We start from the raw sequence: 15,636 nt of genomic DNA on the forward strand, positions 1-15,636 counted from the left end.
TGTGTGGATATGGACAAGTTGGCATATCCCACCTTTCAGACAGTAGAAGCGCCTTAGATACAAGCAAAAGTGGCTACGCGCTTGCTGGCATTTAAGTTGGAGGAGTCATACGAGAGCAATCAATAAACCTGTAGGGCATATTATTGCGCGCTTTGTTTTACATTCCAACCGGGTGTTTATTTTGCTTGTGTTTACTCCTAAGCCGTTCTCTTTGGTCCATTCTTCGTCAAATATAAGTTTGGCCTGAATGCTCCTAAATGGTGGTAGATTTTTGGATAGTGTAAGTTTGCATCCATACTTTTACATAAGATGTATGTATATTTATTGCTTCATGATACACTATTATTCATTAAACATTTTTCTCCATTCATTTCCAGCATGACGCCGATGGCGATGGCTACATTGGCATACACGAACTCAAAGGTCTTATCAATGCTGGTCTCTGCAGTGATATTCCTGATTATATTGCTGCGCAAATTTTACAAAAATCAGATGATGACAATGATGGTCGTTTGGATTTTGAAGAATTCTATCGGATGTCTCAAACGCATAAATGGATGATAAGAAATATATTGACCAAGTATTGTCGGTTGGTTGTGCCGCCGCCAAAAGCAATCGAAGGCGATCAATTGGGTAGGCTAAGGATGAGCTACAAATATTAAATTATTCGGAATTTCTTATTGTGTTTTTTTCACTTCTATCATACAGATGGTGTCTACGAAAAGCAAATGTCCGTTTGCCCACCCCCACTAACTATGGTTATGTTCTCTATAATCGAAATTTTGTTCTTCTTGGTAGATGTTATACATTTTCAGTGAGTTTAATTGCAGCTGACAAGAGTAGACTTGAGTGCAAATTAATCTTTATATTCCTATTTTTTCAATCAGAGATGATCCCAACAACACTGCCAACATTGGTGAGAATACTAATGGTCCTGCCGCGACAATATTCATCTACAATCCCTACAAACGTTACGAGGCTTGGCGTTTTGTCACTTACATGTTCGTGCATGTCGGTTTAATGCATCTCTTCATGAATCTGGTTATACAAATATTCTTGGGTGTCGCTTTGGAGCTCGTCCATCACTGGTGGCGTGTGGCCTTAATTTATTTGGCTGGCGTACTGGCTGGTTCGATGGGCACCTCTTTAACAAGTCCAAGGATTTTCTTAGCTGGTGCTTCTGGTGGTGTTTATGCTTTGATTACGGCGCACATTGCCACCATCATTTTGGTAAGATATCATAAATTGAGCTACGACGAGAATTGTATTATTTTTTTATATTGCTTTATTACTTGCCAAACACAGAACTACAAGGAAATGGAATACGCCATTGTGCAGTTATTTGTATTTCTCATATTTTGCTTTACGGATTTGGGTACTTCAGTTTATCGTCATTTGACAGATCAGCACGATCAAATCGGTTACATAGCACATTTGTCCGGTGCCGTGGCAGGCCTGCTAGTTGGTATAGGTGTGCTAAGAAATTTGGAGGTCCGCCGATGGGAAAAAATACTCTGGTGGATCGCTGTTATACTTTACTTTTCGCTAATGATGACTGGTGTGTTGATACATGTACTCATGCCGGCCTATTTTCCCCGCCAGGAATTCAATTAATTCAATTTTATATGCATCTATTGCGTATATTTATTACAACTAACCATCTTTTAGTGAATAAGCGAAATTTTATAGCATGTTTACTATCATGGTATTTAATTAGAATAGCCGATTAGTCTGTTGCTGTATCGAACATACTATACTTAGACGCACATGAACAACTGAACAATAATCAGTTATACTACTCTATTTTTCTAGCTGTAAGTTTTCAATGTGTTGAGCACCAAAGTGCCTATAGAGGTTTGTGTATACACAAATTTCGACATAGAAACGTGTATAATTTATTGCAACCGAACTTATTTGATACCTTAAAAATATTATACATAGTACAAGAAGGGTGCTTCGATATGGACGGCAGCGTTTTTCGTCTCCAAAGTTGCTCGCTTATCATAATAGTTAAAACCTGTTTGAAACGTGTCGGTATCATTTATACATAAAACTCTCCAATCACAATTGCTAACTAATAATAGGATTGTTGCACTTGCTACTCGAAGAAAAGCTGCGAGAGTAAAGCAAAGAAACGCAAATTACGCTCCTTACATAAAAATTCGACAAACACTTCTTCACACAAAAATTTTTCCATTAAAGCTTGTATTAGTTTCTGTCATTTTGACAGCAGTGTTTTTCTCTCTCTTTACTGGTAAATTTATTGGTGGAACGCAGCTGTATGTGTAACTAGACTATGAATAGCTTGTGGACCACACCTAATATTTTAATATATTTATCATGACAGTTTAAAAACATATTATCCTTATTGGGAGCCCTTTTCTTTTAGTAGATAGTAAATGTAAGCAATTTAAATGAAGCCAAATTTGACATACAAACGCTATTTTGATAGCGCGTTTAAAGAAGCGTGAATTATTTAAATTATATTAGAAAAAAAGTAAGTTATTTTTCAGTGTATTTCTTTTTAATCGTTTTAGAGCTAAATCTAAAGCAGATATTAATTTATGTATTAGTTGATAAAAACGCATTTCAGAATTGACGCCTATTTTTAAGTACGTTCCATTTAAAACAAAAGTATTTACGAATTGAGGTATTTTTATATTCGTTATTGAAAAAACTGCAAAGCAAAGAATGTCCATAGTTTTAAAATCATTTAAACGATATCTAAAGTTAGCTATTTAAGTTTTTAAAACATATCAGAAGTATTTTTTTTTTGAAGTGAAGTAATTTGTTTTCTTTCAATAAATCACAGTACATATATTTTTTGTTTATGTTTTAACTTCGCTGTGAAGTATTTTTAGTATTTTATACTCATGTTAATCTATAAACAGAAACTATAATGCTTTTGTAATAAACTTTGTATGAAATAAACTAATAAATAAACTAACTGTGAAACAAATTATTAAATTTATATTGAAAATACCCTCGAAAGCGGGTAGAAAACCAGTTGTTGCAACCGAGTCGCGACAGATGATAAGGAATGTTAAAAGCGTGCATTGGTGTGGGTGAGTTGTGAAGTGTTGCCTTTAAAATAGGTAAACGGCTGATAAATACATATTCTCTATCATTAACTCAGCAATAAATATTGTGTATGGCGACTGATAGGCCAATGAGCAACCATATCGTCGATGTTTTTGCAAAACCGCCTCACCGCTCAATTGCAAAACCGCCCATCGCTCAATTGCAAAACCGTGTATCTTACGGCACTAAAATTTTACATGAGAGCGAAAAAAACGGTTTGTTCTTTGAAGGCATTGCCTTGATAGGCGGTATTTTCTCTAGCTATTATTTTACAAATCTGTTATTTTAATAACGATTTAACAATTTTTATGCATAAATCTCGATGTCTGGAGTTCAGGGTTACCGCATCTTGCCACATCGGCGATTTAGGCGGTTTTGCAACTGGCGGTTTTGCAAAAACATCGACGATGTACTAAAATTCGCAGTACGTAGGCTACTGGTTACTGACTGTCGGCTACTGAGTCTATTAGCAGAATTTTTTATTTCCCACTTATGCAGATTTGATTTGTTTTCATAAATTGATATACACATTAGAGCAAAGTTGCCAATTACTTCGAAATGTTCATGTCAAAAAAGTAAATTCGGATGTTGTCTGCGCTTTTCTGTATACTAAGACTAATCACTATTAATAATCAGACTCATTGCGTAAAGGCCTCGCCAGATAGAAATTGTTTTCTGCGTCACAATTTTGCTTTTGACTGACGTCCAAGTTAAATCTGTGATTTTGAATAGAAGACGCCACATTGGCCACGCACGCATTGCCGCAACTGATAAAATTCGCCCAACTCTCAACAATAAAAATGTATGGAACGAATTCAAACCAGCTGGTTTTTGACCAATCAAATTGAGCCGTTTTGTTTGCGGCAAAGGCGAGGCCTTAAGTCACAAATTAGGTTAAATTGTGCGACTCGACATCGTTGGCATTGCCGACTGCGTGCTGAAATAAGTAAACGACGAAAATCGTCGAAAACTATGCAGTGCTGCCAAGTTTTTCTCTTTTAACACACTAGTCGAGGGGAAATTTTAGGCCATGAGGCTGAATACAAATTAGGATACTGGTAGCCATTAGCCACTAGACCAGCAACTAGACCCCCCAATTTTCTGGAAGTCCGCAGGTCCCCAAGATAAGTCATCGTTTAACACTCAACTGGAGAGTGTGGCTTAGGAACATGGGTCTTCGTCCCCCCTTACTTAAATTGCTTATGCTCCTCTTACGGACCGATTAAGGGGAAACAATAACTTTCAGAGAACTGGGAAGATTCGTTCAGTGCTTATATAATTTTTTTTTTATACTCGATATCATAACACATATATATCCCTACTACCTCAAGCAATTTAATTTTAAAGTACAAAATTTATTTTAACAAGCAAAAAAGTCTATGTTCCGGCAAAGTCGAACTTTTATACATACAGTGAACCAAATAAAAACTGGGACGCGACTTTTGAACAAGCTTTGGCTATTCTTCTTTAGTTTACTTAATTTATATTATTTTTTATGAAAATATAGCTGATTACTGAACAAACAGCATATAAACCCAAATTTCAGGCTATGTGCAAAAATTATGAAGATTATGCAAAGTTTCAAATTTTTTAATCAGCATCTTTTGGAAAAATTTTGGTATGCAGTTTTGTAGGGCATTCAATTTGAGTTTAATGAAGTGCAAATATGCAGTAGCAATTTCTTTTTTTGCTGACGGTGGTACACATTTTTTTCCATGTATGTTCGAAAATTTTTTATATGGAAAAAAATCCAGAGCACCGTCAACAAAGAAAGCCTAAAATCAACGGTAGGCCTTAGCTACCTAATATTTGGACTTTATTATACTAAAATGGAATGGCATACAAAACTGCATACTAAATTTTTTCGGAAATGAATCTTTTATTTCTAAACTGTGTATAATGGAACTAAGGACCAGTTTTTCAGTGCCAGTTTAAACTTAGATTACGTAAACTGCGGTTGATTGGAAAATCTTAGTTTAAACTAGCCAGCTCGAGCGTTTAAACTAACACCCCTATTGCGAGTGTCGACTAGTAGTAGATAAAAGGCAGCGTTGATTAACAGCTGACTTTGAATACACACAATTATATGAGCATATCAACGGCAACGCCAACGCCAAAGTTAACGCACACAAAACGATGGGCGTTGCAAATAAATAAAATTATGTGAAATATTTTTAATTTTTAATAAAATGTAGTTAAGAAATATCATTTTTAATGCAATTATTGATATGAAATATTAATTTATCTGTCGTTAGTATGTAAATCTACATAGTGCTCATAGTTACTCTCCAGAATGGCACTGTCGACGACCTGTTTATGCCTAAGTGATTTGAGGTTTTGTAGCTAAATAAGGTATTTGACCAACAAACGTTTTCGACTGCATCGAAGTGCTTGAATAGGCCTAACGTCACAAGATTAGACAGAGAGTAGTGCCAGGCAGTTTGCGTCATCTATGCTGATGTAAGGCGTCTCTTGGTGCGACTCAATGCATCAGGGGATCCAAGTGTTTTAGTGACAGGCAGGGGAAGGATTGTTAAGTCGATATGAAACCCCAAATAGTACACATTTTCATGGCCAAAGAATCGAAATCATTATCCAATGTTTCTATAGACAGCTTGGGTAATATAGTTAGGTGCTTAACTTATTGGCCGAATGACTTTGCTTATTTAACATTGGCCACGATAATTAGTTAAAAAATGTTTTTTACTGGTTTTTATATGTATACATTTATTTGTTACAATTCCGTAGAGAATTAAACGTTCTTTTGTTGTTATTTTAACAAGTCAATTACATTGTTTCTTGCATTTAAATTCTTGCGAACTTATGAAAAATGCAATGCTTAGCTCAGCGACATTAACATAATTCAAATACATGCTCTAACTAAATGTGGACGAAGTACGTAAATCAGTAAATCATGTGATAATCTATTCATTAGCAATGCGAAAATGAAATGAACGTTAACAAATATGAAAGTAAATACAAAGAAAGTTAATGCTTGTTTAAAAAAAAGCTATCCCTTTTCTAAATTTGATGATGGATTCTTAACTAAATTAATAAATTAAGTAAACCCAACGAGACGAATAATTAATTTGGAATGAAAACGTTTAGATTTCGACATAACGAAAAGTGTTTAATCGTTAATTTGTTTTTTTTAATATCAATACAATTTTATTTTTAAGCCTCAGCTTTACTGAAGTCCTTGTCTAAACTTCAAAATTTAAAGTTTTATGGTTATTTTTAATCATACTATTTCCCTGTTATCTCGTTGGATTTCAGACAAATCCATTATCAAATTGTAGCGCCGAAAATTTGTTTAATTTCTTAATTGCTTGCATTATTTATGCGCTTTCTGATTTTCAATTGAATAAATCAACAAATGGATCAAATAAAAAAATGTATCTTTAGCTACATATAAATAGTGTTTTGACTGCCTTACGCCCTTAAGGCTACAAACTGATGGAACACTTCCAGTATGTGTGAGTCCAAGTCCGAGGTGAAGAGCAACGTCTCCAACGTGCTGCTGTACTTTTGCACTTGTTCGTGGTGCTGTTGCAAACGGATAAAAGAAAAATAAGTATTATTTTTCTGAATTTTGTCAAAAATTTCATTTTGTTTACCATTAGGAACACTTGCTGCAGACGTCCTATGGTCCAGCGATACCAATCGGTATCAGGGTCACGCCCATCTGTGTCAGAACGCACCAAATGTTCGGACAATATCATTATGAATCGTTGGAAAACAATCAAGAATAAACGTTTTTGATCCACATTTGCTGCTTCCAATTTCTCTTCCATACGTTCGACTACCTGTTGAGTAATAAGCGTAACAACGTTAACACTGTTCATATTTCAGAATTGAAAGTGGGATAAGCAAAAGAAGATGATATGATTGTCGATGAGCGATTGGAATTGTTGTGTACTATTTATTTTCGTACCGTGGTTTGTACCTTCTACTAAAAACGCAGTTTTATTATTGATCCCTAGTTTCACAAATATATTGATGTTCTTGTGTATGTTAAATTGACTGCCGCATGTTGTAATAATCACGCCAGAAACATTAGAGAAATTTCAATGAAATACTGAAAGTACTATCTCTTCCCTACTACTACACCTTTTCCAACAGTATTTCAGAAAAACACAAATGTATTTCAGAAAAGGCCAAATGAATTTCAGAAAAGGCCAAATGAATTTCAGAAAAGGCCAAATGAATTTCAGAAAAATTTAAATGTATTTCAGAAAACCTCAAATGTATTTCAGAAAAGCTCAAATGTATTTCAGAAGAGGCCAAATGTATTTCAGAAAAAGCCAAATGAAATTCAGAAAAACACAATTGTATTTCAGAAAAGTTCAAATTATTTTCAGAAAAACGCAAATGTATCTCAGAAAAGCACAAATGTATTTCGGAAAAATATTTTTAGAATACTGTAGAAAAAGGTGTAGTTTTTGCGGACATTTACGAACGGCAATTCAGCCGAAGAGCATGACGACGGCAATTGGTAAATCAGCAGAAACGGAAAAAGTGGAAAGAGCACTTCGCCTCTGGCGTGAGTAAGCTCTGGTCAACCAAGAGATCTCTGCCCAACCCGACGAGGCGCAGAGTGCAATTTTATTCGATGGTCGCGCCTCGTCGGATCCGAAGAGCTGCGCGAGCTATTTTAGCCGGCATCTCAAATTGAATCCTTCGGTAGATAACGCCAAACGTCGAGTGATCAAGGAGCTGCACAAACTGCGGAAAAACAATGCACCACTTACTTTCACCAGCGGCGAAGTGAAGGTGGCCATCGGGAAGGCGAAAACCTGCGGGGGGCAAAGAAAAAGAAACGTTGCTGGCAACATACATGGTAATTGGGGCTGGTTCTAAACTATGCTGCGNTGGCCATCGGGAAGGCGAAAACCTGCGGGGGGGCAAAGAAAAAGAAATGTTGCTGGCAACATACATGGTAATTGGGGCTGGTTCTAAACTATGCTGCGCCAGGTTGGTCACCGGGGACTAGTTGGACGCAGTGGACGCTGGACTCCGGACAGTTACAGGGTGCCTTCTGATGTCGCCAGAGCACCACCTACACAGCGAGGCACAAATGCTTCCCGTAAAGGAGCCACAGATGTGAACACCCCAATAAACCCTTCCTAGAGGAGTATCCTCTGCCCAGGCACGTCAGGGGGAACCTATTCATTTATAAGGACGCGTTCCAAACTCATACCGACCAACCACTGGGCCCGACGGCATTCATAGGGAGTCGGTCACCACCTACCACGACTCCCGGCCTATGAATGCAGTGATCGGAGCCCAATCACCACCTGTAGCAGAAACGGAGCTTCAACTGGCCCGGTTGCGGTCTGGATACTGTAGCCGCCTCAACAGCTACGAGTCCAGACTCGACCGCAACATCCCTAATGAGTGTCCGGCATGTGGACAAATGGCGCCATGTGGCACGACACCAACCACCTCTTCACATGCCAGCACAATCCCACTCAGCCAACAACCCTCTCCCTTTGGTTAGACCCTATTGAAACTGCGCATTTCCTGGGCCTACCGTTAGTTGATCTTTACGACAATGATTGAAGGATGAACCGAAATAGGCGGGGCTTAGTAGTGCCGCTACAACAACAACAAAAACAACAACAACAAGCAATAAATGGTCGCTACCATAACAACAAAAACTGATGCCCGGATGAGAAAGCCTAAATATTGGCCAACTGACAAACATCGCCTTGCTATACTCGGCGAAGTATAAGGATTTGTGCGAACCGCATTTGCTACTTATGCCTCATCGAACCGTAGAAATGCNCAAAACTGATGCCCGGATGAGAAAGCCTAAATATTGGCCAACTGACAAACATCGCCTTGCTATACTCGGCGAAGTATAAGGGTTTGTGCGAACCGCATTTGCTACTTATGCCTCATCGAACCGTAGAAATGCTTCGCATTATTCTCACAATAGCCCGAACTTAATAAGTTCTGCAAACTCACAAGGCGGAGCTACAAAACTATGGGCGGCTGACAAGTCATTGTTTAACCCGTCGAAGCACAACGACCATACGGACATCAGATTCGGCTATAAAATACTTCGAACCACAGTAATTTCGCGCTAGGTTTCTACTGACAACTTATTAAGCGCCATGGAAAGCACAAGGCCAGACGCACTATACTCGGCATAAAATCCGTCCGAATGAACCTCCACCAACATTCACATAGGTACAAACAGCGAACAATAAAGCTAACAAGGTGACGTTCTCTCTCCCTCACTACTCACAGCAGCAACATCTCCGCCGACAAAATTGGACTACCGCGCAACAATGTTATCGTTCCCATGAGAGTCGGGTCTACGTAACCCGGACGACCCAGATTTATATCTGGCCAAGTACTGTCACTCCAGCATCACTCCGAAAAACCTCTTTGGGAAGCTTGAATGCTGTTACAACAACAATGTTATCCCAATTCGTGACCGGCTAGTATAGCAGGCTCAACTTCTACACAGCCAGGATAGCTCCGGAAGTTGTGTGTGTTTTTCCATTTCTTTCTTTTGTACAATATTGTTTCCTCAAACTAACCAATATGAATTTGACAAAGAGTTTGCCAGCAAAGAGAGTTTATTGGTTTCACTCAATGAAAATTGAAAGCTAACGACATGTTATAGACCTGTGATTGCCGTGTTACCTTTGGCAAAACCCAATCAGTGCGAAAATTTACTCAACAGAAGCCATGCGAGAATTAAAACGGCAATCAAAATCACCTTATAAATTTGGCGTTCGTCGGATTTTCTTATCTTTGACGGCTGAGCGAACGCGTTGAATTATATTATGTGCTCGCGCATACTCAACTCAAAGCGCAGCCACTTTATAAGAGAACCTCCAACAGACATTCAAAAGTTTAGTGAAAATCACAAAACAAGCAAATAATACAAGTCAAAAAACTTGCGCCAACAGAAACCGTATTCTCAATTTTCCGCTTTTCGGCTGGCCGCTTAAAGGAAGCTGAAATCTTTTGTGTGCCAAACGAAGCGTTAACCCAAACAAAACGCGAAAACATGAGGTGAATAATTAAGTGGGTGAATGAGGAATGGAGCGCTCGCTCTGCATTGCTATCTCAATGGCCGACTAGCCGACATGGCGGCCTAAACAATGTTTACATTTAAATGTAGTGGCGGCTTAAAAAGTGACGCAATCCATATACAGCGATTCGCCACGCCACGCAGCAACGATTTTGCATATTTAATTACAATTTGTTTTTGCTTATTAATTTAAAGAAAATAAAAGTGTAATACGTCTAGCGTAAAACTAAATAAAAATAAAACTAAATTAGGTCAATTTATATTAAAGTAATGTACACCAAATCCGCAATGCGTTAAACTTTTGGCAATGAAAAGTGAAAATGCGGCAAAATTTACAAGATTAGTAATTAATTAGTAAAAGAATAAATATCAAAATACTTTTGCCATCACTTTGATTTATTGGCTTGCATATATATGTATATGTACATATATACAAACATATATACATATGAACATATACATATATACATATACAAACATATCTGTATAAACATACGAACGCATAATGAAAAAAAACTGTGCCTGCTAGACCAAATGCATTTACAAATTCATTATTTTTACAAAACAAAAGTAACCTGCTTGGAGATTTGTAACGACTGAATTAAAAAAAAAAACCAGTTGATCTCAAGTAAATAATTTGCTAATATTCGTATGTNGACCTGCTTGGAGACATGTAACGACTGAATAAAAAAAAACCAGTTGATCTCAAGTAAATAATTTGCTAATATTCGTATGTGCTTCTAATTTTTTTCTATGCTCACCTCTTCAGTTGGTTTATCTACGTTATTGATGGGCTTCTTACGCTTGGGCGTTGCTTCATCCTCCGATTCGCTGGACGATGAGTCCACTTTAGCCAACTTCTCCTTCGCAACAGTTAATTCGCTACCTGTATCATGAGATGTGTTTTTTTAGTTTCAATTCTAACAATATATTTCTACATACATACATACATACATATAAACTAATGCAATTTACTTACTCAATTTAATAACATGTTTATTCATTTTCTTTATGGTCAAATGGAGTATTTCCCACAAGTACATTTTGGTGAACTCGCCGGTCATCTCTTTGGAAAATATCCACGTAGCGACAGCAGAACAATCAACAATTTGTAATTTTAATAATTTATCTATAATGACCACCATCATTTGTTGATGATTCTGCCATAATTCGTAGACGTTGTGAAGTATGCAAATTTGCGCCTCCTCGGATTCGGCGAGGGCCTAGAAAAAGTAAGTTTAAATCGAATTTAAAATTATATTTTTATATTTTAGGCTTTCTGACTGTAGAAACTAAACAAAAAAAAACTGCATTCGAAATATACTAAGTTTGGTTCGACTTCGGCCAAAAAATGGCCGAACTATGGCCGAGTGCCTCACCTTAAACACCAAATGGAATTTCGATATTGCAGCGAAACTATGCGAAAACGATTTGGCGCCCAAATTCAATAATGTCTGCACGAACACATCGATTTTTAGTGGATTGAATGATGTCTCCGACATTTCCTGATCCGCATTTTCGCCGGAATTCGGCAACTCCTTTAGAATATTGATCACCTCATCGGGTGTGCACTTTTGTCGAATTGCCACCACCAATTGATGTGCCACCTGGGTGCCTGCCAACGACGCTGAAATTGTGTACAAAAAGAAAATAAAAATGCAAATTTATAAAACGCTTAAGTAGTTACAGAAATATTATTCAAATTTTGCAAATTGAATTTTAGTATAGCGAAGGTAAATGAGGAAACGAAATTGCCTATATAATTTATGATTAACTGGCTCGACAATACAAATACAACAAATAATATATACATACTCGTATGTACCTAGTTTGTACTGTGTTATGAAATGGCAAGCAGCGCATCGAAGTTGTACACACTTTCGCTTATAATAGAAATGTTAAGTCGTATGATGTTTTGTCATTTCTGGGGGACAATGCACTGGAATGCAATGCAATGTGGCAAATGCAGTCCACATCAGTCGGCGGCGGTAATTGTTGATGCCGTTGTTGCGCTTTATGCATTGCACATTTGGAGTTGCATAAATCGTAGGTATTTTGAAGTGTCGCTGCTCCGAATTTGTGCCAACTATTGTCATTAGTGACAATATTAACGCCGTCGCCTAAGCTAAACATTAATTTTTTCTTCTTTTTTATATCTTTTTTCTTTCTTTTCAGATATTTTTGTTGTTTTTTTTTTGCTATGCTCACTCATTGCGGCATAACTACTTTTTAAGTACGCTATAATGTGTTTAATAGCGCAGAAAAAAACCAACACTTATGTAGGTGTCGCAGGTATTTGATTTGTAAATTTAATTTTCGATGAATTGATACAAAACAGATTGCACCCCCACCCTCTGCATAGAACTTGAAGGCAGATCTCTCAAAGTGAGGAGTAAAAGAGCACTACTTGACATGATTTGTGCTCCTTTATTACTAGCTGAAGAGCAAAAAGCGAACAATATAATAATGCTCCTTGTGGGTTGGGGCGGAATGCGATATAGTAGGACTTCGGGGTTTGCAAATAAAATTGCTAAACTTTGCTCAACTCTTACGCAGTTACCCGCGGACGTAAAAACGGAGATCATCTCTCTCTCTCTATATATATCAACAGCAAATTTGATGTTCCTCTGCCCGTCAACCTACATTTACGCTACCTCGCACAGTGTTTTGACTATATGGAGGTAGGTGGAAAAAGTCGTGCTGACATTATCTGCCCTTTGAAGCTTTGTCAGGGGGTCAACCAAATTCAGAACGCACTATTTTAGAATTTGGTTGAAGAACGCCCAAAGAACGGTTCGAATTCTGAAATAGTGCGTTCTTGAAAAGTTTTCTGAGATAAGACGTTTTCGAACTGGCTGCCGAGTTAAGAGTTGGGCCTCAGGAAAGATATCGCGAATATCACGTAGTTGGGGTTAAACAAGTTTCGGAATTTTTGTACAAAAAAAAAACGACACAACATCGTTTTCCGTATAATTTTCGTCTGGACTTAAGTCGACACTACGGATGTTTTTAACATAAATCCCTACAAAAAACCGACCGTTATTAATTTTTTAGATCTCCTCTGCACCGAAATATTTTTGTTCAATTTGGTATTTTTTCACTGAATTAATTTACAAGTTAGGCAATTTTTGCGTCCAATTCGGCTACACTATACATGCACGTATTTACATACATAGATATTTTTTTATTAAATCTCCTAAAGTTCGGTGATGCAAGACTTGGGAATTTGACTTGACTTACATAGAAACTTGGAAACGATTACTCTGCATGTCACCTATTACTTTTTCTCTCTGTTTTGATAAATAATAGGGTAAAATTGTAAAGGTTTAATTTGTTTGGTTTAAAAATGGATAAACAATGAAGTTATTCTTTTGGGTAACTATGTGCATACACGCGCTGCTCATTTGCCAGATAAATATAGCATTTCCAAGTCAATTTGGAATTTTTTTACCTTGTATGTTTTTGTTATGACTGACGTTAGCACCATCTATTCCAATTTAATGGAGGAGCATCTTTCGGCCTGTTTACTACAAGAATCTCTCAGTAGAATATTTATTATAAAACTATTTAGTCAAGGGTGAGAATCGTGATGTTATTTTTCCTAAAAATATGGCAACCGTGCGAATTTTCAAATTCATACTATGTAGATGAAAAAAACTTTTCTACTCCTACCCAAAAAAATGGTATGTGAACATATGTTTGTATGTATATGTACATACACTTGCGATCAGCTGATTAAGTCAAGTGATATTTTGACTAATTTTGGCTATTTTGCTTTTGTTTATTTAATGTTAAAATTTTTTTTTTATAAAAGTTTAGCACTTTTCCTAACCAGGGCCACATAAATCCATATTTCAAACTTCGTAAAAAAATCATAAAAATTCAACAAACTCTAATAATTGCATTCAAAAATTTTAAACTTTTTATTTAGAATTTTTAGAAAAATTTTGGGTATGCAGTTTGTAGCTCATTAAATTTTAGTTGGTTAAAGTGCAAATTTCAAGACGCTAGAAAATTGCGTTGATTTTTAACAATGTTTTTTGCTGATGCTACTAGGCATTTTCTCTCATACAAACGAAATTGTCGAGCATACTTTATTGAAGTTTGAAGTGTGGATTTATGTGGCCCTGGTTAGGTAAAGTGCTAAATTTTTATTAAAAAAAAATATAAACATTATATAAACAAAAGCAAAATAGCCAAAGCTAATCAAAATGTCACTTGACTTAATCAGCTGACCACAAGGGTACATACATCAAATGAAGTAGCGGTAATAAAATTTGCATACTTCGGAAGAAAAACAAATACAAGGTCGATGTCATGATACCACCTACCAACATTTGACTACAGATTCTAGTATTAACTCATCTAAACAAGTGGACAAAGTCAATGTGATACCGCTAACAAGCAAGCTAGGAGGTAAGAAAAAATTGTGAAAAAACAGTGAATCCACAACTTAACATCAAAAAGTCAAAGTTTAGTGAATTATGTAAATTTTGCTCTTTTGTATTTTTAATTCATCGTTAACGAGAAAATTGTGAGGTAAGCTATTATTTTTTTGGGAAATTTTCACACAGCTATTAAATAATAATAGATGAAAAGCAAACAATAAATCATAAAACCGCTACACGCGCCACACAATGGTAATTTAAATTGTAAAAATGTCAATTAAACATTAAAAGCTACTTTACGATTATAAAATAAATGGCTTGTAAAATAAATTAAGTAAAAGGAGTACATCTTAAAAATTGTTTGTGGGAAGAGTATGTGAAAGTACTTTTAAGTTAGCCAAAACTTTGCTAAAATGACTTTGTGAAGGGTGAAGAGCGTGGATATATTTAATCTCGACATAACCCAATGAATTATTGCAGAGCTAAAGACGTAGAAGAAGCAACATCAAACTGCAAATTTATATAGTGAGTACAGATTCATAGAAAGTTTTTTTTTTGATTTCTCGTTTCTAGTAAGGATTTTCGACGCGTAGCCAACCAAAAACAGGAAATTCTGAATTCTTAATCAGACAGATATAAATAAACAAGTATTAGGTTTGTTCCACGCGAGCCCGCGAGATCCGNGATTTCTCGTTTCTAGTAGGTTTTTCGACGCGTAGCCAACCAAAAACAGGAAATTCTGAATTCTTAATCAGNTGATTTCTCGTTTCTAGTAAGGATTTTCGACGCGTAGCCAACCAAAAACAGGAAATTCTGAATTCTTAATCAGACAGATATAAATAAACAAGTATTAGGTTTGTTCCACGCGAGCCCGCGAGATCCGCGGGTACCCAAAACAGCCCAGAAGGCGTCCGTCACGCTAGAAAAATCGGTAAGAGGGCGACTCAGTAGCATCAGCTGTGGGCCCTCATTGTGCGATTTTTGCGGGCGTGGGGCAGTAATTCTAGCACTGGAGTAGCGATAACCACACAAAATAGTCTGAGATGTCGGTTGACTGGAAGTCATGATCTTTATGTATTATATATGTACATTATGTATATCACTCAAATATTATAG

General features: G+C 36.7%; 2 protein-coding genes across 2 annotated transcripts in view; one reads left to right on the forward strand and one right to left on the reverse strand.

Annotated features, from left to right (window-relative positions):
• Nucleotides 1–247: 247 nt before the first annotated feature.
• rho-4 (rhomboid-4) lies at nucleotides 248–2,684 on the forward strand. Its single transcript, XM_017614753.1, has 5 exons — nucleotides 248–280; nucleotides 378–633; nucleotides 709–814; nucleotides 888–1,230; nucleotides 1,306–2,684. Exons 1-5 carry the CDS (start codon nucleotides 248–250, stop codon nucleotides 1,612–1,614), a joined length of 1,047 nt encoding a protein of 348 aa, XP_017470242.1. The 3' UTR covers nucleotides 1,615–2,684.
• A 3,093-nt stretch (nucleotides 2,685–5,777) lies between these two features.
• Nucleotides 5,778–15,636, reverse strand: part of Cbp80 (Nuclear cap-binding protein subunit 1) — a 33,039-nt gene continuing 23,180 nt past the window's right edge. Inside the window, exons 4-8 of the mRNA XM_017614751.1 lie at nucleotides 11,512–11,759; nucleotides 11,112–11,355; nucleotides 10,894–11,018; nucleotides 6,699–6,887; nucleotides 5,778–6,627 (exon numbers count right to left, since the gene is read on the reverse strand). Coding sequence (XP_017470240.1) covers nucleotides 6,514–6,627; nucleotides 6,699–6,887; nucleotides 10,894–11,018; nucleotides 11,112–11,355; nucleotides 11,512–11,759 — 920 coding nt within the window. The 3' untranslated portion in view covers nucleotides 5,778–6,513. The remainder of the gene's footprint in view (nucleotides 6,628–6,698; nucleotides 6,888–10,893; nucleotides 11,019–11,111; nucleotides 11,356–11,511; nucleotides 11,760–15,636) is intronic.

This window comes from Rhagoletis zephyria, unplaced genomic scaffold, assembly GCF_001687245.7.
Source record: "Rhagoletis zephyria isolate East Lansing unplaced genomic scaffold, Rhagoletis_zephyria_1.1 Rzeph_scaffold_00889, whole genome shotgun sequence".
NCBI classification, from domain to species: Eukaryota; Metazoa; Arthropoda; class Insecta; order Diptera; family Tephritidae; genus Rhagoletis; species Rhagoletis zephyria.